A 25,483-nucleotide genomic window follows, 5' to 3' on the forward strand; every position below is an offset into this window, starting at 1 on the left:
TTTGCCCATACATACAACAACAACAACAAATACTACAAAGAACTATGGGACTGGGAATTTAGGAATTTCTACCTCTTGAACATACAATGCGGGGAAGCTGAAGGACAATCATAGCTGTTTTTCCCCTCACAACCCCATACAATGGGATGAAATAGTGTAAAATGTATGCCCTGTGCCCACAAACACTGTAATTCAGAAGTCTCTTCTCTAATGCACGTACGAATACCAGGGTCAGAAATATCTCACAGCACAATACATGTCGAAGAGCCCATCTATGTAAAATGTTTGCATTTACATGTGTTGTGTTTTGGTTTGTTGTAATTTCTTAGTACAAAATATCACTTAAAATGCCCTTAATGTGTGGGTTTAGTTTATATAATATTTACATTGTGTCCAATAAATCAATAAAAGTCATTCTTTTCACATAAGAAATTCCAATGCAGTTAACATCTGGAAAACTTATCTGGATCCAATTCCCATGGTTTTGATAATGTTTACAACCAGTTTACAAAGAATAAAATCAACCTTTTTCAAGCTTTTCCATTTCCATCTATCCCACTTCTTACAGTTTCACAATAATTAATACAATAATTAAAAACGTACGGTTTGCACAAATAGAAAAAAAGCAAAGATTTCAAAGTAGTTTTATGCATAATTGTGTCTTGTGCCTTTATGCACCCAGGAAATACAAACATATCCTAATGCACAAATATTATTGTATATCCTTAAAAACAGAGTTTTAAAAATAACTCTCTTCCTCCCCATAGGAAGCCTATATTAAACCTATAAGAAAAAAACATGGAAAAGAAAAAAGTTATGAAAAGTTATTTAAGAAAAATGTTATGTCCACATATTTAAATATTTCAAAAATTAGCAAATAAAATCATCCCATTCTCATTTCTCTGCATCTTGTTCATCTCTAATCCTCTAAAGTGATAGGCATCCCAATCAAGCGATTGCTTTGCCTTCAGTATAACTGAAGTATGTACTTAGCAGCTTATTGTGCTGAAGTCAAAAGTACAAGGCATTTGGTTGGATCAAACACATGCTCTTAAATTTTAACTTGGTTTCTTACATCTTACTTGGGTGTTTCTAAGCTTAAACAGGACATTGAAACTACATCCTATTAAATCCTCCATGTTTTCTTTCATTGTTGCTGACCGCACCACATTTTTGCCTGTATTGCTCATGCTTTCAAACCCACAAGGACACAAAGAACAGGGGAGGGAAAAAATAAATAAATAAAAAGGGCTTGTCCTTGAATGTCATGCTGTAAAGGCTATATCCAATTAAATGTTTACTCTATTAACCTACTTGTAAAAGCACTCCACTTCTCTGGTACTGGACTATTAGTAAGTGAATCCTGAAAAGCCTATTCTATATGCAAATGAAGAAATTTCTTTGTTTTCTTCTTTTCAGGAGCCTGGCTTCCTCTCAAATAGAGATGAAGCTTTAAATTTTAGTTACTAGTGGAAAAACTGATTCTGTATAACGTGAAAAATTATAAATATAAGTGAATGAATCACTTGGTTGCTGAAAACAACTGTAGTCCATACTAGCTTTGGAGGTTTTGTTTTTATATATGAAAAACTTGGAAGTTGTTAGGTCTTCTCTACTTTCTTTAGAAGCTAATTTATCTTTTCCAGTTTGGCGCCTAAAAATAAAAGATACTAAGCTACATTTTAAGTTTGAAGCAATAATTTGACACCATATCACTTAGTGTTGGAGAGAAATAGTGTTTTTTTTTTTCTTTTCAAGTCCTGCTGGCCACTGAGGACAAGTAGAATTTTGCAGGAATCAGCACTTTCCCCCCAAGGCAAGTAAGTGTGCTCCAAGATGGCTGCACAACTCTAAAAGGAAACTGCCTTGATATGACAGCCTTTACTAAGCATCTAAAGAAGTTTGCTGAAGGAAGAAAAAGCTAAGCAAAAAAATTTAGGTTAATTGGTAGGGATGCATTACCTGCTGGTGCTGGCTGACTTTCAAAGAGTAAATTCCGCCTTACATTTCCACAACAGTTATTGCCTCCAGCTAATAGAAAACAAATACCGATTATTTTCCAACAAGTTGCCAGCAATGCCTCCTACCTGTCTTCTGCCAAGTTCTATGCTTCTTTCAAGCTCCATTTTGGCAGCTACCAGTTCCTGTTGATGGTTGTGCCTTAGTTGGTCAATTGCTGCTGCATGTTGATGATTTAGCTCTGAGCGCAAGGAAGCTAGTTACCGTGAACAAAAAGAAAAGCTTACTTTGCAAATGTTTACTATGAATTAACAATAACAGTCCAGCTCCTTCAAGTATTGTCGCTGACCTAACACACGCTGCTTATATTAGCCACATGAAATTTCTGTTGAATAGGTTGAACTCATTCGAGCTCTACAGCCACAAAGGTTTAGACAGACTCAGATTTATTCAATATTAAAATACAAGCTACTAGAAGATACCTTAGAATGATGGTTTCTCTATCCCTTCTTCAAAAGCATGGCCTATTATGTAAAAGTATTTATAGCCAGATTTGAAAATGGGATCAACTTTTCCAAATGCAAATACTTGAGTATTTGCTATCACTTGGCCATAGGTAACAGAACAAACATTCATTTTCGCAAATGGGTTTTATATATGCATATTCAACCATCTATACATACACATGTTGGAAGCTTCTGCAAAAGGAAACTGATGAGAACATTTTAAAGAACAAGTCTCTAAATGGAATCTATAATGAATTCTTATTTGTGCGTGCCACTGTTCCTTCTGGTATTTTCATACAAACGCCCTAACTACAGTGCCTTGGGCACCTCATGATCTTAACTATGTTTGCTCTCCTGATACTACTGAAGGTGGGGGATGATTCATTCTTATTCCAGTTTTACAGAGGGGAAAGAAAACGAGATGGAGTGTCTTCCCTTAGAAGAAGTCTGTTGTAGAACAGGAATTCCCCTTACATTTGTTCAGGCAAAGTCAAGACCTTTCCCATTAGATTATTTGTCCTTTGACTATATTTCACTTATATTTTTCTTCTAATACTTATCTTTTCAATTTTGGGTGAGAATTAGTTATTAAATACAAATATCATCACTGATTATGATAACAAGTTTGTCAGTATTAAGAGGAAAGAACTTTTCTCCACTTATATTTTAATTAGTTGTCACTGACATTCCATGTCACATTATTACTACTTCTGCATTAAAATTTTCCTGATGTCATTTACTCTCGTGTTACATGTTCCTTGTCAATAATTTATATCTTTCAAATATTTCATGATTCTTGTATATTTTCTTATACCTTCATAATTACTCTCCACTTCTTTTTACATTTTCAGTGTTCTTGTTTACCAGATTTTGTGATTTGCATTTTTCTCCATCACAGATTAAACCAGATGAAAAGCGAGATTTAGGCTTTTTCTAGATTTTAAGAGAATTATTTCCTCTACCTTAAGTGACATCCTTGGCTAGATGCATGCTAAGCTTTTACTGTCAATTGCAAGCAAGGATGAAATGATGTTTTTCAGCTGCAACACTTGCCTTTCTACTTGCACTTTACATAATTTTGATATAATCCTCAACTCAACTTTCCCATTCAGTTCACATATTTTTAAAATTCCTGTATTTATACAATCCCTTATTTATTAAATTATCATTTTGCTGCTATGATACGTCAGCTATTTTTTAAAAACATTTTGAGTTGAGCAGCATTCCAACAATTCTCAGACATGGAGGATGCATATTCAGACTCCATCTAAATCCCTACATGAGCGTGACTATTAGGCATCTCAGAATATCAAAAGCTTTGAAAGACAGAGCATAACAATCACCATACTGTCCTAGACCAAAGGTCTACCTTGTCCTGAATACAAAGGCAGATGCCTAAAGAAAAGCTCGAGCATAGGCAAGCAAGTGATGATACCGCCTGATAATACATTTCTAGTCATCAACGATTTAAATCTCAGGGATCTTTCCGAATCAAAGGTTTGTCTTAGTTTTAATAGCCCTCAATGTATTTTTTTCCCCACAAACTTGTCCAGTTCATTCTGAAAGCATGTTAAAATGTCCTCTGGTATAGAATTCCACAGGTCCATTCCACATTGTGTGAAAAAAGCACATTATTTTGCATTAATTTTTTACAGGTTTATTGAATAGGTTTGCTAGGTTTATTGAATAGCTCCACTTCTCAATTGGAGAACCAAAAAATTTAACAGAATGATCACTCTTCATTTACTCACTGAAAATTGGTTTCAGCTCCACAGAACAGAAACCATGTGTGTAGCCACCCGGTGCTGCTTTAACTGGGAAAGGGCATGCTCTGCCCAGTAATCTGTTATACAAGAGATGGGCACCAGCACCATCATCCTGAATAGCACTGCCTGTGGCTTCTGTGCTTTCTAAGCAATACCTATTCAAGTAAATTATAACAGGAGCTTGTCTGTCAATACTGGGGGTGGAGGGCCATCTCAGAGACCCTTGAGTGTGAGAATCTGGTTTGTAGGTAGGCTTGGGCAGGTAACAGTCATTGAGCTGCTCAGCTCTGCTCAGATGGAAAGCACTTCTACAAATACATGTATGAACAGCATTGGCACCAACTAAACTTTACAAATCAACCTGTAACATTTTGTTTTGTTTTGTTTTTTTCCGTCCCCCCTCGAGAGATGGAGGAGAGCTTAGTGTTTTGGAGACTATACTTTTGGGGACTGTAGTTCTGGATTTCTGTGTCTCACAGTTTCACTTAAATTAGGCTTCAAATCTTTATACACTTTGTGACTACAGACCTACATTTACAAAGGACTTATCTGTGAGAGGAGACTGCAAGTAATAATGTGACAGAGGATACAAAGTTATGCTTCTATGGCTACAAGTGGTAGAAATACTGATGAAGAAACTAAATACCATCCAGACAAAACAGTTATTCCTATTTGGTGGGAGATCTCCAAAATACATTCTTCAGAAATCTTCTCCAGCCAGTAAAATGATGTTAACTGGTCAAAACTAACCACAGTATAAGTCCACTCCAAATACTGGGCCAGGGACTGCAAACAAAAATAGACAAGTGTCCAACTTCGATGAGTTGCAACGTCTAGCTGAAGCTCTTCTAACTACAGGATGTCTCCTTTATTTTTTTCTGGTAGAAAGACTGAGCTAAGTGAAGTGGAACAGATGCTCAGGTGGTACAAGAAGATAGAGTTCTGGGAACAGAGACACTGACATGAGTGAAATTTTATTCAGATGTGCATGTATGAGATAAGATGTTCATTTTCTCAGAGGAGCTATGTTCGTACCTAGCCACAAAAAAAACCACTGCATTCCCAGTGATAATTTCCTGACACATAACATGGACACAGAAAGCAGGGGTTAGACAGAAAACATCAGTGAAATGTCACAGCCCTTAGAAAAACAATTATTTCTACATATATTTAACTATTTGTTTTAAGGCTTATATCTACTGGTTTTGGCTGCTGTTAACAAATAAAAAAGACATGCATGTCTTTTTTGTTGTAGCTTTTTCTCTGCAGTGTTTCTAAAATTTGACTTTTCCTTCCTGTCTGAAAAGAAAATACCTTCTGTGTACTTATCTCCTGCTTGGAGTGATGCAATCTATCTTTACTTTTTTTTTTTTTTTTATGCTACCCTTGTAATTTCTACATTCCAGACTTCCAAAATGCCACAACAGAAATCCTCCTTTTCTTCTCTTCTGTATTTCCTGCTTCTTTACTACCTTGCACTGCAGTCTTCTTGTCTTTGACATCAATGCCAGGTATCAGGCCACCCTTTCTACTTCTGTGAAGTTTCTTTCTGGACTTTCTCAATCCTCACCATTTTGTGTTATACCACTGTCGGTATTCTTTAAACCTTACCATTCACAGACATCTGTTTTCCTCCATAAAACCTTCTTTTACATGTGAAATTCTTGAAGTCTGTCTACCACGACATCTTGCTTGCCTCATTCCAATTGCCTTCCAAAACTGACTTGTGCTCTTTTGTCAGCAGAAAAAAGTGTGTGTGTGTGGGGATTATTTAAATTTTAGATCCAGAAAAAACACAAAACTATGAAGTATTCAAGTGTTGTGGAGTAGAAGCATGTTATCTCTGTCCTTTCTCTAATTATCACATTATCTCATCTATCTATATGCATCTATCTTGCATATGCTGGATTGAGATTATGTGTTCAAAGATCATAATTTGCTTGTGAAAAAAATGGTTCCTTTTTCAAACACAAAAAAATGACATTTCATCTACATTATTAAGAAAATAAACAAGGAACAAGCTCTGTTTTCTTATGTTTTGTCTTATTTGTTGTTTCATATTCCTTAAACTGGCTGAAGCATTGCATCTTCTTAAACACAGCTTGAACCCTTCCTGCAGTACAAAATACAATCTTATTTGTAATTCAATGTATCAGTGACTCAAACATTTCTTTCCTATAGAGACAGAGTGTTAGGGCTCATACTCCTAAAATCAATACACATAGAAATCTAAGCAACTACCCTGCTGCTTCTATTCTATCCTCTGTTAATTTCCAAAATATTCATCATGAAATTTCATTGCTTACTCCTTTCAAAAAAACTAAGAGTATGATTTTGAAAGTGAACAATTTTGACTTACCTGTAAAAGCTTATCCTGATTTTAAGAGGAACAATTAGGTCAAAATTGAACGACACCCAGATACACTACAGTGTTACAATACACACATATATATGTGTGTGTTTGTGTGTGTGCGCGCACACACGTGTATACTTGTATGAGCAGAAATAATGTTCTTAGACCCATCTGCAAATTTGAAGACAATGTACCTAACATAGCTTTTCCTTCATCCTCCAGCTCAAATCGTAGAGTCTGAAGTTCCTGTTCCATCTCCAATTTGAAACCTTCCATGGCTTGTTTGTGTGTTTCTTTGAGTGCCTGAAGTTCTTCTGAATGCTTTTGTTGTAAACGTTCTTCTAATTCCTATGAAATACAAATGGACAAGATTAATTCTATAGTGGTCTAGGAATTATAAAATATTAAACAACTGGCTGCAAAAAAAACACCACCACCAACAACAACAAAAATCAGGCACTGGCATACTCTAGATATGCACAGATATTGCTTATAATTTCTTCTCTCACTACGTTGTTCTGCTACTGTAATTTTTCAAGGTCTGCTGGTTATCAGGATTGCCTGAGATCAAAACAACTGTTCTGCTCACAGTTAGAAAACTTAAAAAGCAAACAAACAAAAACTATGTTTGTTTTTAAACTAAGTTTATATGTTTACATTAGCAAACAATGAGACTAAACAGATCCATAGATGGGTCTACTGTACACATAAGACTTTTGGGGGTGTTTGCTCCCCAGTGACACCCATTTTTACTTCCCATTAACGTGTATTAAGCATAATGCTCCTGGAGTACACCATCTTGTTTCATTTTGAACAAAGCGAATGCAACAAGTGCTCCAAGACCATTCTATGATGTGAACCAAGTATGTGGGGACAACTGGTATATTCATTGCAAAGGTACACCTCAGATCTGAACTGAAAAAAACAAAACCATAAAGACACAAACCCTATTTAAGTGCAACACCCTGTCAACACTTCAATTTTAAAGCAGGTTTAGCTGGGGTTTGAACAAAGTATCTTAGGCATGACATTATACTGGATGTAAGAACTACCTTACAAGTTTCAAAACAGTTTATACAAATTTTTAACACAATGAAAATTTAAAATACATTACAAAAGGAGTAAATCAACAGGAGATATCAGAAAACACATAAAATTGGGTAAATATAATGCAAAAAAGAAACCTCTTCCAAATCAAACCTGGAATATAATCGTATAGATGACCATGTCAAACTACTGTTAAGAAATGTGTGTTGGTAATGATTTTATATATATATATATACACACACACACACACTATACATATATATATATGTGACTGCATACGTAAGTATGTATAAGCACATATATATACACAAATACCAACGTGCTGCTAGAGTATAAAGCAAGATGTGAAATAATGCTAGTATAAGAGATGACTTTCAATGTCTTAATCAGATTTAACTAGATAAAAATGTTACTATAAGATACAACATCTGAAAAGGAAATTCAGTAGTTGTGCAAATAGTTTTACTAGACTAGTTTTTAGTCTTTACTATTTCCCTCTGAGTACATAACATTATCTACATAATAGAGAATACCCATATGAACATGCCTTTTGTTCTTGCTCTTTTGTTTCTTCCATATTTTGAAAGGCAAGGATATGGGCCTCCTGAAGTGACTTATGCCTTTGCTGATGCTCTTCTTCTAATTCCTGCATCTCCTGAGTCATCCTCTGTCGCTCCTGACTGAACTGGGCTTGTAGCTGTTGCAAAGAGCTCTGTGACTGGGAAAGCTGCATCTCCAGATTCTGCTTCAGCAAGGAGATCTAACCCACAGAACAGCAAATACCAATTAGTCATTAATAGTAAAACAAATTCCCAGAAACTTTCAAAAGAAGAAAACACTTGAAAGTTAAACAGAACACTAAGAGGGACAAGCAATGTCATCCATCCATTGAATTTCTTGTTAAAGTTATACCTCAGGAATGTAATCATTACATGTAAATAGCTTTGTAAGGGTTCTCACATTTGTAAGTTGATACTACAGCACTAGCTACATGATTGTTCATGGCTGAATCATCAAAATTTACTTCTAGGTTTTGTGCAAAGATCAATAAAAATGACACTATCAAGGTCCGAGATCAAATGTTTGATTGTTAAAATAAGCTACTCTTCAGATGAAGATCACATCAATTCTGTATGGAAAATCCTGCAGTGGATAGGGGAGTAAAGCCTGTGCCATTGAGATTGATGGATTTTTATATCTTTTGATATGGTATGGTCCTATCTTACTGGTAGTTTTCTGATTTAAAAAGAAATGGTAGCATACGACTACTACATGGTAAGTAAAACGTTGCACTTGATAGATCCTTTTTCCATTGTTGTTGTTGGCTCAGTAATACTATGAGAGTGATTTTTCTGCTGGTTTTCAACTAATACCAAAGCAGTTTGAGTCACAAATACTCATCTTCTTAGAAATACCTGATATTACAAATGACGCTTTTCACCCAACAAGTATCTTAATACATTAGAATACACTGCACTCCTTGAAAAAGTTCCAGTTTCTCTTTGTAATAATGTTATATACTTGGTTCTTCACATCAGAGAGCATCTTTTCACACTGAAAATACTAAACCTCTATTTCCTTTGGAGGCAAACAACAGAGATACACTCTCCAATTCTGAAAACAATGTTTTACAAAAAAAGAATTTTGTTGCAGTGACTCAAAGGAAGGAAAAATAAAATTGTCACATGACAAAAGATTTGAATTAATAAGGATATTTTACAAGCCTCAGAGCATTACATAGAATTTAATTAGAATTGAAAAGTCTGATAGTGTCATTTGATTCAGCATCTTACAGTTAATTTTGACAAATTAAGACATTGCACATCAATTAATTGATTTACAGAACATTAAAACCCACCACTTAACATAAAATTAATAGCAGCATACCAGGGACAACTTGCAGCATGAACATTGTTGTTGAACATGTTTTTTTTTTCAGAAGGACATAGCTTAAGCAGATTTGAAAGAAAGAAGCTACATTTAAAGTAAAATTAGCACTAAAACAAAACAAGCAAATTAATCTGAATGAAATGACCATGGCTAGCTGCACTTAAAATTCACGAGGTCTTTGTGTCTGGGGATATATACATTAGCTTCCATGCAACCTATATCAACAGCATTTTACTTCAAATAACTCTGAAAGAAATTTACTGTAATTGAAGGAGTATGCAAAGGCCTATACTACATTCTGTAATCTGAACTATACATGCAAAACCTTTTACTGGCTACATTAAATATAAATGCTACATACAAATCGGACAGTCAGAGGTTTGTCTAATCTACTACTACTCCAGAAATGGCCAACCCTTGTTACCCAGGCTAAGGCATAAATGTAGGGATCATAACTCTAAAATCTACTAGCATCTACTAGATGCTATTACTTAAACCTCAAGAGGTATTTTTGGACCAATTCATGGCAGAAAGATCCATTAAATACAACTGCTATCTGAATCCATGTAAGTTTTTAGGAACCACAAAATCCTGTGGTAATTCCCACATTTCAGTAGACATGCCTAATTACACCTGTAATGGAAGGTTTTTTCTTTTTCACTTATTCTACTCATCTTTCTGTAGATCTCCATCATATTCCTCCTTACTTTCTTTTCTAGACAGAACAGTTTTGGCTTACTGAGTCACACCTTGTATGAAAGCTATTTCAAAGCTATCGTCATATTTGTCCTACTTTTGCCTCTTTTCTACTATTTCTTTTTCAGATTAGGTGGCCAGAAGGTAAGGTATTTAAGATGAAGGTGAACTCTGTTTTTATATAGTGGCATGATTTTACAAACTTTGTTCTCTTTTTCTCTACTATATTCCTAATGTTCTATTGGCTTGTATGACTGCTACTAAGCACTGAGGTGATGGAATTATATATCAGTATCCCCAAATCTACTCTCTTTAGTTGTAACAGTCAAGTCAAGGTTCATTATTTAATACAATAAGTTAGAATTTGTTTTTTTCTTATGCATCACTGCAATTATCTACGCCAAATTTCATCTGTCATTTTGTTGTTGAGTCCCTTTGGCTTTTTACAAATCTTCTACAAGTCTTCAACCATCTTTGTCCTTCCTGCCCTGAATAACTCTGTATTAGCTGCAAACTTTCCCACCTTTTTTTTTGTAAGCAATCTGCAAAAGAAAGTATATTGCACATCTATAGAACTCAACTGATCATCTAACTTCACTGTGGTAATATTGTATTTAATTCCTATCTTTCAACCTGCTACTTATCTATGCAAAAAAAATTCTCTCTTGTGTCATGGCATTCCAACTTGCTCAACATCCTCACCACTACTCAGCTGATCCCTTTCAGCATACCGTGGCTAGGGTTGCATGCTGGTCCAACAAGCCAATAACGCAACTACATGTGGTATTCTTTCTTTTCAACCCCAGAATTCCACTCCACTGATGAGATCGATTTGCACCATACCACTGGCAGTACAGTCAACTCTGAATTTTCATGTATGTGCTATTTTCATGTATTGTACTATTAGGTTGACCAGAGAGGTTGTGGGTGCCCCATCCCTGGAGGCATTCAAGGCCAGGCTGGATGTGGCTCTGGGCAGCCTGCTCCAGTGGCTGGCAACCCTGCCCAGAGCAAGGGGGTTGAAACTAGATGATCTTTAAGGTCCTTTTCAACCCAGGCCATTCTGTGATTCCGTTCTATGACTGTCTTTTTCCTCCAGGAAAAAAAAAATAATCGAGACACTTTATCTAAACTCTCCATTGATCTCCTCACATCCCCATCTGTTCTCATTCACTGTTGGGCCTTTGTCTCTTCTCTCATCTTTCTGGGGTCCTTTCTGTGTTTTTTTTTACTTTGGTCCTTCTTTCCATCTGTAAGCCTTTATTTACTCTTTCTCTGCAACACTACCACCTAGCAAAAAACACACCCTGACTGGAGGTCTATTTTTCTCTCTGTGCCTTTAGGTAACTCCTGCAGTTCTTTCAATTATCTCTGTTCCTATTTAACCACCATCCATAAACTCTCAGGATGCATTTTTGTTTGCTTGTTTCCCCAAGGTCACTAAGGTCACTATGGCAACTTGGCTCTAGCTACTCCTTGTCTTCAATCCGTTCAGTACTCCAGTATCTCTCCCCTTGCTTCTTCCCTTCTTTTGCTCATTTTCTTCTTCCTAACTGTTTTTAGAATCATAGGAATGTGTAAGTTAGGATAGTCTTGAGAGATTATTCAGTCCAATTCTCTGAACTTGCTGGGAACACTGTATACAAATAACTGCTTAAAAATTAATATAAAGGAAAATCCACAATTTTTACTTAGATAGCCCTCCTCTGAGTACCTGTGACAGAAACACTGAGATACTAGACAGATGTTCTGTCCAGTCTTACCTGTCCTTGTCTCATTTCTGTACCTCGGGTTTCTCACCATTGCTCTGTCCCTTTCACCAGGGCTACCAGGAAGTAGAGTTCTAGGGAAAGTCCTGATCAGTCCTGCAGTACCTCAGGTAATAAAATATTACCTTCTAAAAAGCCTTTCAGGATAACATTCAAATGGAATTGACTGGAGTTTGGTATCTTAGTCAAATTCATATGGATTTTTATGAAGATGCCAAGAAAAAGCATATTTTGGGCTTCAAGATAAATCTCTCTCCTACTTAAGTCCCTTACCCACATTCTCATAATTAACACTGTACCATTTATAAACATTTTAAGCAAGATCAAAGCAATTTTCTTTAATTTATTTCTTGGAAATGCATGAAACATTTTAACTGAAATGTCTGGGAGAAGTCCAACATCTGGTCAGGAAGCCGTCTTAGAAGAAATCAGGAACACCCTTGTCAAGAGCAGTTCAGACTTCCACCAGATTAAAGTGACTGCAAAACCACAGACTGAAATGAGTTAATCTCTGGAGATGCCTATTTGCATCAATAGGCTATAAAACACAGGACAGTGAGAGTTAATGACTAACAACCAAGTCAGATTAGTCTACTACTCTAATGGATAATAAGGATTTCTTTTTTTGTTGTTGAAAATATATACAATAGTTTAAAAAGAGTTATTTTTAAAAACTCTTCTGTTTTAATTATATAATACATATACAGATATTCTTAAGTGCATCCCTTTACATGTCTTTGGAGCTTTGCCTCTATATATTACTGTATTGAAGACTCAAAAGAAAACAGCTCTGAACACTGTTCTCTGAACTTCTGATACTTCTAATCTAAGGTTTTCAGCAGATAAAAAATATTGTTAAGAATTTAAAAAATAAAAATAAAAAATAGAAAGAAAGAATATTCTGGCTACAATTATAACTTGCACTGCAAGACTGCAAATTATAATACAGCATCAACCTCATGCTTTGTAGAAAGCTCTGCAATACACATTTGCGCTGCCCACAAGCTTGCTTGCTTTAATGATGACATAAAAATATTGCTTATATTATGAATATGTACATAATGTTTGATGTCCAGTGATATATACATTTACACAGATGAATGGATGCAGTACACAAGCTTTTGATAACTAGCGGCAAACACGTTCTCCTCTCAAATGTTACGTATTCTATTTCACAGGCTAAAGCTTTAAAGCAATATTACAGGTTATGCAAATTTATTAGTGCAAACATGCCCTATTTACAAGCTGTAAGTGCAAATCACTTACATTGCTGATAGATTTATGCAAAGCTTCACCGAGACAGTGCCGCTATGAAGAAAAGATCACAGGAATAAAGGGAAACATTCAGAAATCAACTAAGTAAAAGAAAAAGGATAAAGAAGGGAGAGTAAAACATAGAACATTAATTATAATATGACCAGGGAAAAAGTAAGTTGAAAACCATTTGGAAAAAATTTAAATGAATACGTTGCTTTGACTTCACATATAAACTACCTAACACCTAACAGAATGATGAATTTTCCTGCATTATGCTTCGAACATACAGGATAAAATTATCTCTTCAACATAATGTTGCAATATACTCCTATATTATAGAGCTGAACATTTTGGAAATTATCCAGCTGCTTTCTCTTCTCCTTTATGGAAGCAATTCTGGGGAGAGACCATTAAGTGCACCAATTTGCATTACTGTTAGAAAGTGTGTTATATAAGGACTCAATCAACAGTCAGCTGTGTCTCTGAAAGCACAAGCATATTGAATGTAAAGATCAGATTTCACTGCTGGAAGGCAGAAAACAATTTTAGTCTGTAATGAAGACAAATATTAATATTTAAGTATTTTTTCTTGAAATTCAGAAACAGATGGGCAAATAAAAGACTTTTTCTGAAAGCTTTTATCAAAATTCCTTGTTGTACCACCTTATATTGGTGTGATTACTAATGAAAAACAAAAATAGAAATATATCACTAATAAATGTTCAATATAAAATATTATTGGTTATACAAATCTTATATATCACTCATATATAAATATATAAAATGCCTGCATGTTTATATATACATGAATTACACAGAAAGGCACACACACGCAACAGAATCATCAGAAATGAAGTGAAAACGATTTTAAATCCAGCATGACCGATTTCTCCTTTTGGCACAGGTTGGTCAAGAAGACGGCTTTCTCAAGGAGACAGCAGGTATTTTTACACCAGCTTGGAAGACTTAACTTGGGAACTTTTAGGTAATACTTTGTAGAGATATAAAATGAAGATATTTTCCTTCTCCTGAATCTACAAAAAGGAGTAATATAAAAATACATTATAGTGGAAAATCCAAAATTGACTTATTAAAATTGTTAAAGTCAAGTTACAATCAAGACTGTAACACTAGGAGGCATCATACTCCAGTGAACCAGACAACAGACTGCCATGTAACAGTTCTGACTTCAACAGATAATTTTGCCAATGCCAACCTGAGCAAACCCACAAATTTTTCTGTGCTTCCTTTCCCATCTGTCTCGCTAATTTAGGTTGGAAGCTATTAAGAGCAGGAATTATTTCTTGATAATTAAGTAGAAGTAGAAACCTTAGTTGTGTTCTACACTGAAAATAAAGTGCAAGTAAAAATATCTTTTGGAAACTATATTCTGAGTTCTACCCTATGAATAAGAACATTTAAGAGAGTGAGAGTTGCCCCCTGCTGCTCACACAATAATAGATTTCTTTTCCAAGAAAAAAAATGGTCTGTCTTTGCTGCCAAACTGGCCTTATGGCTAACAGAATAAAGAGGGCTTTTAATTTTTAAAAATTTTAATTTTCAATTTTTAACCATTTTAATATGTGATTTCACCAAGTTTAAAAGTTTTAGATCTGGAAAACAGACAGAAGAAAAATGAATTTTTGGTGAAGGTTTTAGACTAACACTCTCTAGTTAAGCTCAGTACTTAGATTTGTTACAGATTTCTTTCTACCTGAGACTCAAAGCAATCTTTCTGCAGCCCACATTGCAGACTGTGAAATGAGAACAGTAATAGTCTTATGCAAGTATGAAATATTCAAAGATTATAGGGGTGGAAAGAAGACCATGCACAAACCTATATACATAATTTTAATATATTTGTAAAGTTGAGCTTTTATACTTGACATTCCTAGGTTTTCAAAAAGACATGCAGGAACATTCAACGTATAGCTTATTACTTTTTAACAAAACCCCAAACACATAAGTATTTCACAAATCTTGAAGTACTTCACATCTCTAAATACCATGGCACTATTCAAAAGCATTTAATTATAGGCTAGCTAACTAAACATCAATCTTGGAAAAAAAGAAAAAGACTGGAAAAGATGATATAAGAGTCAATCAAGAAAGACTTCAAGTGTGAAAATAAGGTGAGTTTCAGACAACATAACAATGGAAAAAGCCCTGCTAAAGAAAACATGATTTCTTTCTTCAACAAGATTACAAACTTGCGCAATAAATGCTATTGCACAGAAGCAATTCTTGAGGACTTTTTTTTTTAATGTTATTCAATTTATTATCACATTAGATTTCAATTCCCCCAAAAAAGTACGTTCATACAATCTTAGTGAAGGAAAAGATGAGGCCAGACCTCAAGTACTGTGTTCAGTTTTTGGCCCCTTACTACAAGAAGGACATCGAGGCCCTGGAGCATGTCCAGAGAAGGGCTATGAAGCTGGTGAAGGGCCTGGAACACAAGTCATGTGAGGAGCAGCTGAGGGCACTGGGGTTGTTTAGTCTGGAGAAGAGGAGGCTCAGAGGAGACCTTATTGCTCTCTACAGGTACCTGAAAGGAAGCTGTGGGGAGCTGGGGGTCGGCCTCTTCTCACAGATAACTAGCGATAGGACTAGAATGGCCTCAAGTTGTGCCAGGGGAGGTTCAGGTTGGAAATCAGGAGACATTTATTTTCAGAAAGAGCGGTCAGGCATTGGAACAGGTTGCCCAGGGAGGTGGTGGAGCCACCGTCCCTGCGGGTGTTCAGGGAAAGGTTGGACGTGGTACTTAGGGACATGGTTTAGTGGATGACATTGGTGGTAGGGTGATGGTTGGACCAGATAATCTTGGAGGCCTTTTCCAACCTTAATAATTCTATGATAAATCTCAAAAACTGGTAGAGGTGAATCATCACTGAAATCAAACAGGGATGCACTAGGATTAACACTAAATCTGATAGCCATTTATTATTTTCATCCTTTATTAGCAAGTAAATAATTTTCATATAATACATACATGATAGAGTAGTAAATTATAGTTATGTAGGTATAGGGATTGAATCCAGCAATATGTGTAGCAATAAAATGATATGCAGCTCTGTATTGAAAAGGATTCAGGACACATTTAGAATGGAGAACACCAAAATAAGTCCAGTGTAAATATTAAGAAATTCTGTAAAAATTCAAACATCATTGTGACAGCTTCTACAGTGTGGCCCATAACCTGGGGAAAAAGTTATGAGAAGCAAAAAGAATGGAGGTGTAATTATTAACTCTCTTTACTCTACAATAGAGAAAAGTAATCAGAAACTGATGAGAAATAAATCATAGAATGCTTTGGGTTGGAAAGGACCTAAAAGACCACCCAGTTCCAACCCCCTGCCATGGGCAGGGACACCTCCCACCAGACCAGGTTGCCCATAGCCCCGTCCAACCTGACTGTGACCACTTCCAGGGATGGGGCATCCACAGCTTCTCTGGGCAAAGAGAGAATGTGGATTTAACTGTCGCCCTCCTTATTTCTACATGTTGGAATTTAAGGTATGTGATATGATTGTAATATAAGAAAATAAGATAATTAAAAATGATTGTAATATAAGAAAAACTTGCTCAACTGTCAGGCTTCACAGATATACATACATTGATTTGATATCTAAGTATTAGCTATCTTGCTTTCATATCTTGCTTTGCTGTCCTTTTTTTTTTTTTTTTTTTTTAGCAGAAGCATTGTCTTCTCAGCAGACACACAACTAATCCTCAGATATAACCAAGAGAAGAACTTCAGTGACCCAGAGGAACAGAATAGAGGTTGCTGCATCTCTAGAACCGTCTGATCACTGAGAGCTAAAGAATAGGACTGAAAGACCTTTTATGCAAGACATGGAAGATTTGTATTCCCACTTCTGTTTCACCATCTCTCCTAAAAGAGCTGAGATTTCCATGAAGTTATACCAAGTGATCGTACATTGCACCTTCCTCAAGAAGGGAGTTTTACTGCACCACTGATATTTTCTCTTTTCATTCAGTTGCACTATTTTCTGCAAGACCTTAGTTTATTGGATGTGTGGAAGTTCTCTCATTTCATTGTTTCTCTTGGATAAAAATAACCCTCAACCGCATTTCAGAGGCTTGAAACTGAAGTTCAGCATTGGTCTTCATGTCACTCAAAGATGAGTTATGTAACTTTCTCACTGTACCTATTGAAGATATTTTAATGTCATACTGTGCCAAGACCTGACTTCAGTATATGGTTTACTGAGTTTTCAAAATTGGCATCGGCAACAGAAATTGTTGTGCTGAAGCCTGAAACCCTAAGTGGGGAAAGATCCAACTTTATTTGTTGTATCAAAGCAGATCTAGACTACTAGATCATTGCCTCATTTTAAGAATGACCTTTGATGTCGCTAATCTTCCTGAGGAGGAAAACCTATATGCGCCCATCTGATGTTAGTAAAAGAAACTATTTTGAGGGGCCTGTTGAGGAAGCTGAAGGGACCGTTGGCATAAGTCCATTTTATCCAGCTAAAAATAATGATAATAAACAAAACTCTCTTGAGATACTTCTTTGGTTTGAAGAGAAAAACTGATTTTACAGCTGATTTACTGTCTCTGGCTGCCTGCTGCTTACAAGACAGGTGACTGCAGAGATTTAGAAAGCAGATGTTTCCTACTTCAGTATTTTGTAGACATACTAGGAATGGAAAAACTGCATCGAAATTTGCCTGGTCTGGCTGATCAGAAAAAGCAGCATTTAGAGACCCTGCCCCTTCCTCTCTGTCAAAATCCAACAGTTTTCTATTGAGAAAAATGAAGTATATAGGAGACATTCTAAAATGTATAAATATCTCTGAGATCTAATAGGTCCTGATTCCCTCCTGGTTTTGCTGCAACCCTGAGTGAAGATGCTGTGTCCAGGCAACACAAGGTAGTGAGCATCCTGTTGTTTTAAAAAGATTAAGCTCTTCTCTTTTCTAGTTGTAGGATTCTACCAAACTGATAAGCAAAATGCTTAGGTATTTTGACATATTTTTACCTGTTAAATTTTGGATTATGATCATTTCATCTGACAAACTGCAGGCTCAATGGTCAAGGGAAAAAAAGTTTTGAATAGAGAGATCATTTGCATCTACGGACATTTTTTTTTTTTTTTTTAACATTTTTTGAATGGTACTAGAGTTTCATTTCATTTTACTTATTTATCATAATGCTTTCAGGATTTTAAAGATTATTCATGCGTCTTGGTTAGCATTTCCTAGACCACAGAGGTATCTGTTAAGAAAGGCCCTTTACCTAGCGTTTTATACACCTACTAATCTCAAACAAATGTTGTCCTACCCATTAAGTTCTTTCTCATTAATTCCAGCGTCTATTTTTACTATTCCTGGGCCTACGCAAAAGCATGGAGATGGTTAATACTTACCTGTGAATATATGAGCAATTATCTTCTGGAGCAAACAGGCTAAGAGTAATGCTTTAAAACTAGATTCTTGTCAGAGTCTTGGTCTTATATTGAGGGGAAAAAATATGCAAATGAGATTAAAATTTTATTTGAAGAATGGTATTACCATTGGATTTGGTTTAGATTTCTATTTACGAGTTTTAGAAGTGTTAGCTCCAAACATCAAGCTAAATTCCTTTATGACTCATGCATCATTAATTACATACTGTACTAAGAATTTAATGCTCTTTTCATCCACTGACAGGTAAAATTAAAAAGTCTTTCAGTCTCCTTCAGATTTACTAACTCAAATACTTCCAAACAAAAACCGATATCATTAAATTCCAATTAAAAGTTTATGATGAGAAAGACAAGATTATTTAGATGTGAAGATATCACAATTTCAAACAAACTAGATGTACTTTTTAATTTAGCTAAACACAATACCATGGGAGAAAAAATTAAGAGAAGATGAGACCAAAAGAGAGATGGAAATGAATTCCAGTAACACATTTATTCTTAAACAGAGAAACAAAGCAAACATTTATTAGTATTCTTATCATATCCCAGTGAAAATACTTTGAAAACTCAGAATTGTTCTGGGATTTTTTGGTCTGTGTTGCTGGGTAGCTCTTAGTTTTAAATTGTCTTTAATGAATTTCCTCTGTTAAATTCAGAATCTATTAAACAAAAGAGTAAAATCACCACCATAGCTAAAAGCTCAGAAAAAGAGATAGTACAGCTGGCTGGATCTCATGCATTTGTTTTCATGTTCAAGCTTCAGACAGAACTATAATGACCAATCTGGATATGATAAATACACCAACTAAACTCCAGGATCACATCTCTGCATGGAATATGGATCCTGGAACAAGGCTTTATTATTAAAGAGTACAGACAATCACTAAACAAGGGGAAATACTCTCAAGAGAGAGTTCTCTGAAGGCTGCATTGACTCTGGCTTGCATTATTACTCATATGCTCACATACAATAAATTTTGATTTGCTTAAAGCATAGGTTTCCCACTCAGATTACAGGAGAACGGAAACTGGATTTACGGAAACTGGACCAGAGGTCCTAGGTAGAAACTCCCAAAGCTCCCCTGATTCTCTGGGACTCCTATTACCACAGTATAAGAGCTATAGTCACTTGTGAAAAGTTTCCAAGAGCTGCACGTAGTGGTGCCCCTTTGAAAAACAAACAACAAAAAAGCAAATAACATAAATATCTACGGATTAAAGAAGAGGCATAGAACTTTATCCTGAACTGCATTCCAGGTCCCCTCCTTGGTATGATTTCTCTTTTTATTCTCTTGAATTTCTGCATTTCATATTTGCATATTTCATATTTGCATATTTGCATATTTGCATATTTCATATCTGCATTTCATATTTGTAAGTACATTTTAAGTTTTGCCCCAAATCCTTATGGGGAGACACCATCCACTAGATGTCATATTAACCTTACTATTGAATACAAGAATGACCAGAGTTAAAGAAGTTGCTTGAAATTTACATCCTGCCCAATTCTGACAGACAAACATTTATACAGTGCGCTCATGAGAAGATCAAGTGAAAGGAATGAAATGATTCTGTGCTCAGAGTTAATCCTCCTTCCTTCAGGAAACAGATATATAGTATACGCAGGTTTTCTCTAGCAGAAATTTCCAGCATACATTCAACAGCAAATCTTCTAAGCCAAGGATTACCAAGACTGTAGAACAGGCCATTAATCCTTGTGCTAAGGAAAGAAAGTAGCATTTCCTGATTTTCCTTATGTGGACGCATGTCAGCTCTGCATAACAGGCAAATAAAGACCTATCAATAAATGTCCTCAGGTAGCAGACTGGACAACAGTCATTTACAGATGTGCATAGGAACTCTACGACTTTTCTACAGCACTCAGTTTCGTGAACAAGACTGTATTCAGTGGCCAGAACTTGTTTTTAAGACTCTGTGAATGAGTTTGAAATTTTCTAAAAACTGCAATTTGAATAAAGTCTACATCAGAATGAAATATTTATACTTTGATATAAATAAAAGTTTCTCATGTTTATTTTGAGATCATTTAAAAAGGAAAAGAATCATAATAGAAACAAACTCCAAATAAGAAGTTTCCATAAGCCTTTTCAAAACAGTAGCAAACCTTTGCAGCAGGACAAACAATAAAGGGCTACCAAGTGTATGTAGTATACTTTTGTCCGTTCTCACTGGACTATTTCCATTAATAGAAGATGGTACCTTTGTATGCAAAAAGTTAACAAAGTTAGAAATAATGTCATGCTAATGCTTGGTCACAAAATAGTATGAAAATACATAAGAATTGGGGAAAAACTGACAAAAATTTCTTTCAACTTACTGGAACTTGTATTTCTGGTAAGTAAGGAAGACAGGAGAACCAATATTTGCTAAAACATAGAAAAGTTCATCACAATCATATTACCTGATTCAGTTTACAGAAATAGAAATACAGAAATTCTATATAGAATATAAAAATAAATAGATAGAAATATGCGTGTCAAACTGAGCAGAAGTTCTCCTCAAAATTGAAGGTTGCAAAACATGAATCCGCAGAACAGAGAACACACTCATGCTTTAAAAAAGAAAATTCTTCCATTTTGCTCTTGGTGAAGCCTTCTCAGCAGTAAAATGTTTTTAAGAAAAAACATTAAAAGTGCATTCCACAGCTAAGAGAAATGGAAAAGAGCTAGCACATCTGATTTTGCTGCATATTTCATGAAGAAACTCCCTCATGGACTGATATAGAAGTACTTGGTAAAATTTACAGGGGAAAAAGAAAAAGGAAAAGCACTTTCTTTTTTATGTCTTCTACAACCATTTCTCATATCAGAAAAAAGAGCTACACACTTGGTCTCTAGACACTGATCCAATTAACCTACCAACCACAAATTTAACTGTAGACGGTAAGTGATGCTTTACAACCAGCAATAAGGCATTTAAACTTCTGATCAGCTGAAAAGCATTTTCTCTCAAGGGAATTATTTTACTCATAACAAAACTACTGTTACAAAATCAATAATCCTACATGCAATTCTATAAAAGACTACTTAGCAGTACTGGCATAAAAGCAAAAATATTACCTTGCTTCATTTAAAAGCTAGATCTCATCTATCAAACATGCAAGAAATAGTATATGACAGAAATTTGGCAATTAGTATAACATTAAAAAATGTTTTATTGACATAAACTGTTGGATTCAACTGTTTTTTTTTTTTTTAATATTGTTGCCATTTATAGCTGTCTCTCTTCATTCATTTATTATGGCACCAATCTGCAGTACCCCAAAATGGGCATACTGTGTGTATAACACAGTATTCTATAACATTTTCTACAGTTTAAATAACTACACTGTCTCTCTTCTCTCCATTCATTAAAACCAGCTTTTTCAAAACCTTGCTTACATAACCATTCCAATACTTCAGTTTAGGTGTTATACTTCTTTGTAACTCATTTTTAGTCAAGTATGAGATGCATCAATACATATTAGAAAACAATGTACCCGTAAGAATGAAAGTACATAATAAATTTATCAAGAAATGCAGTTATCTAAATTAAAAAGCAGATTACTATCACTGTTTCACATCATACTTTATCAACCTGCAAGAAACGATACTCATGTCCTTTAAACTTAAATTATATCTGTCAAATATACATTATTGCACTTTTTTTTAGAAATAATTTCTTACAATCTCCCCCCCCCCCCCAATGTTCATTAGAACTTTCTGGAATGCCCTATACTGCAATATACTGATGAGCAATTAATTTATGAATTCAACCTTTCTGAACAGCATTTATACAACTAAAGGTCAAGCTCCAGACACTTTCTAAACATAAAGACCCTAGGCAGACCACACTTTCTGCCAAGTTAAGAGTTTACAAATGATTTTGCAGATAGCAGTAGACCTTGCTCTTGTTTTATTTTGATAAAGCATTGTATAGGACTGCTGGTATAGACCAGAGCAAGTTTGAACTGCAGAAAAATGAGTTGGAACTTTGCTCTCCTCCCAGTAATTTCATGGACCTTGTGCTTGTCAAATGAGTTTTCTAAAACAGTAGGTTAGATTTATTATGGTATTTTTAAAAGGAAAAGAGAAGCATGTTAAAACTACTGAAAGCTTAACATTCCACTCTCAATTTGTACTCTCATGAAGAAAATGCTGTTTACAGGTTCAAGTAAATACAATAAATGAAGCTTGGTTAAAGACAAGTAAGTGAAACTTAAAATTAAATGAGTTCAATTCCTTTATTACATTCATGTTGTAAAAAGCATCAGACCAAGAACCTTCAAAACCTTCAGCCTTTACGAGCCTAGACTACAAGATTTTAAAAGCTTAAATTTCCTTGGCACCAAAACAAATTCTTATGTGTTCATATAAGAAGCTCTGTAATCAAGTGCACGTTCAGTTATTAACTTCTCAAATTAGACAACAAATTTAAAGCCATCCCAAAATAGTACCCTGAAATCACAGTCATCTAATGAGTTCCAAAATCTATTTTATTTTTTTTCCTTAAAATGTATTTGTTCATTGTCAGCTATTCTTTCAAACCGTAGCCAACAAAACCAGCACTATGGCATTTATGGTTTGGAAAAAGTACAAAGCAAGTATTTTCTGTGAATTACCTAACATAACTGAATTGATAAAATGAGCTGCAATTACAAAGTCAGTATTTATAAAAAATTATGTCCAAATAAAAATTATGTCCAAACAAAAATAATGTCCAAAATTACTTAAGAGAAGACATAGTTGTAAGAAATATGTTGTAGAAACTGAGGGATGTTTTGACTTTTCAGTGACTTGTACAGTGTCTGTACTGTAAAGATATAAGATAACTCCAACTTCAAACAATTAGCTTGGGTAAATATTTACAATAGAGTAGGTGACCAGAGAGAATCAGAAAATCTTTCAGTGAAGCTGTGAGACTCCCACTGCCTCCAAAAAATCTGCAAAAAGTTTTATTTGCATTCAGCATGAAGAACATTCATATCATTTTAAGATATCTTCATGGGTTACTCAAAATGTTCATTAATGATTAGGCTTAAAAAAACATTAACAAATTTCATTTCAAAGACAGATGTCACAAACAATTTCATGGAGCTAATTGGTAATAAAGCATCAGCAACCAAATTGTAATGGCTTTCAAATTCTCAGAGAGACTATAGTTACCTGATCTAAAAGATCTTCAACTTTTTTTTGCCATCCATCCCTGGCCGCATTTTTTTCACGTTCTTTCAGCTGCAATAGTTGAGTCATAGCTGCTTTCTTATCCTCTTCATGTTGAAGCCTCAGCTCTTCACGAAGCTTATTACATTCCTGTCTAAAAATAAAGGTCAAATAACTAAAATGCAAGAAGTTAAAAAGAAATAAAAACTCAGCAATAACTGGAAAAGCTTAGATAATACCAAAAAAACCTTTGTTTTACTTTTCATTTGCTATTACATTTGTAGGTAATACTTACTTTATTTCTTATTTAAAGAAAACAAAGACAAAAATTAATACTTGCCGAAGATTTTCTGTCCATTTGATTTCCAAGTCACGAGCCATTCTGTCAACTTTGAACTTTTCTTCTTCTCTCATGGCAGCAATCATTGCTTCGTGCTGTTGTCTCTCCTGATCTAGTTCTCCCTGCAAACACAAGCTTTACAATAGAGACTGATCAGCAGCAAAAAAGTATTTCAAACCTTAAATTTATGTATTTATACCCAAAACATCTGTTATAATTGGCTTATAAGCCTTGTACTATAACTTTTTCGCTGTGTTGTTTCTGATTTCACCTATTAATACCTATACTTCCACTGATATTTCATACCTGTGGAACATAATTCTGTACTCCTCTAAAAAGCTTTAAAAAGGAATTTGCTAATAAGTCATTTTGGAAATAATCTAAGATAAATGTTATTGCCAGTAGTCTGCTATATATGAATATTTAAATGTGAATAAGTGAAGAGAGAAGAATGTAGTAGTTCATATGCATACTTAAATTACAAAAAACACAGAGCAAGTTATAAACTAACAGGGTGCACATCTAATGACCATAGATTAAAAAAAATAATAATAACAATATCCTTCTTCAAGCTGCTCCTTTTAAGAAAATTACACCAGTATGAAATCAGATTCAGGGATATTTTTTCTTTTGCTCTACTTCAAACATTTGCTGTAATCTTGTAAATGTGCTTTGTTTATTGAGGAAAGAGGAAAAAAAAGTTATGCTCAGTATTAAAGTATTGTAGAATGGCTTAGGTTGGAAGGGACCTTAAAGATCACCTAACTCCAACACCCCTGCCATGGCAGGGATGCAACCCACTAGACCAGGTTGCCCAAAGCCCCATCCAGCCTGGCCTTGAACACCTCCAGGGATGGGGCATCCACAGCTTCTCTGGGCAACCCGTGCCAGTGCCTCACTACCCTTACAGTGAAGAATTCCCTCCTAATGTCTAATCTAAATCTATCTTCTTTTAGTTTAAGACCATTCCCCCTTGTCCTATCATTATCTACCCAAGTAAAGAGTCCTTCTCCATCCTTTTTATAAGCCCCCTTTAAGTACTGAAAGGCTGCAACAAGGTCTCCCCAGAGCCTTCTCTTTCTCCAGGCTGAACATCCCCAGCTCTCCCAGCCTTTCTTCATAGGAGAGGTGCTCCAGCCCTCTGATCAACTTTGTGGCCCGCCTCCTGTCAGTAGATGACCTACTGACAGATTAACTTGCAGTTCTAGAATTTTACATTCATATCAAAGCTTTTCTTTCTTAAAATTTTATAAAAATAATAACTAAAAACAAACAAACAAACAAAAAACCTCTCAGTGTAATCT

The 25,483-nt window shown here is 35.2% G+C and overlaps 1 protein-coding gene across 3 annotated transcripts in view; it reads right to left on the reverse strand.

Annotated features, from left to right (window-relative positions):
* Positions 1–25,483, reverse strand: part of FAM184A (family with sequence similarity 184 member A) — a 79,797-nt gene that overhangs the window by 11,853 nt on the left and 42,461 nt on the right. For 2 of the 3 annotated variants that reach the window (XM_035538923.2, XM_035538922.2), the window contains exons 8-12: positions 24,180–24,301; positions 23,843–23,993; positions 8,179–8,391; positions 6,779–6,932; positions 2,088–2,215 (exon numbers count right to left, since the gene is read on the reverse strand). In XM_035538923.2, coding sequence (XP_035394816.1) covers positions 2,088–2,215; positions 6,779–6,932; positions 8,179–8,391; positions 23,843–23,993; positions 24,180–24,301 — 768 coding nt within the window. Of the gene's footprint in view, positions 1–2,087; positions 2,216–6,778; positions 6,933–8,178; positions 8,392–23,842; positions 23,994–24,175; positions 24,302–25,483 lie in introns of all 3 variants that reach the window. The other variant, XM_050710172.1, reaches the window with a different exon arrangement.

The sequence above is a fragment of the Cygnus atratus genome, chromosome 3 (assembly GCF_013377495.2).
Source record: "Cygnus atratus isolate AKBS03 ecotype Queensland, Australia chromosome 3, CAtr_DNAZoo_HiC_assembly, whole genome shotgun sequence".
Classification (NCBI taxonomy): Eukaryota; Metazoa; Chordata; class Aves; order Anseriformes; family Anatidae; genus Cygnus; species Cygnus atratus.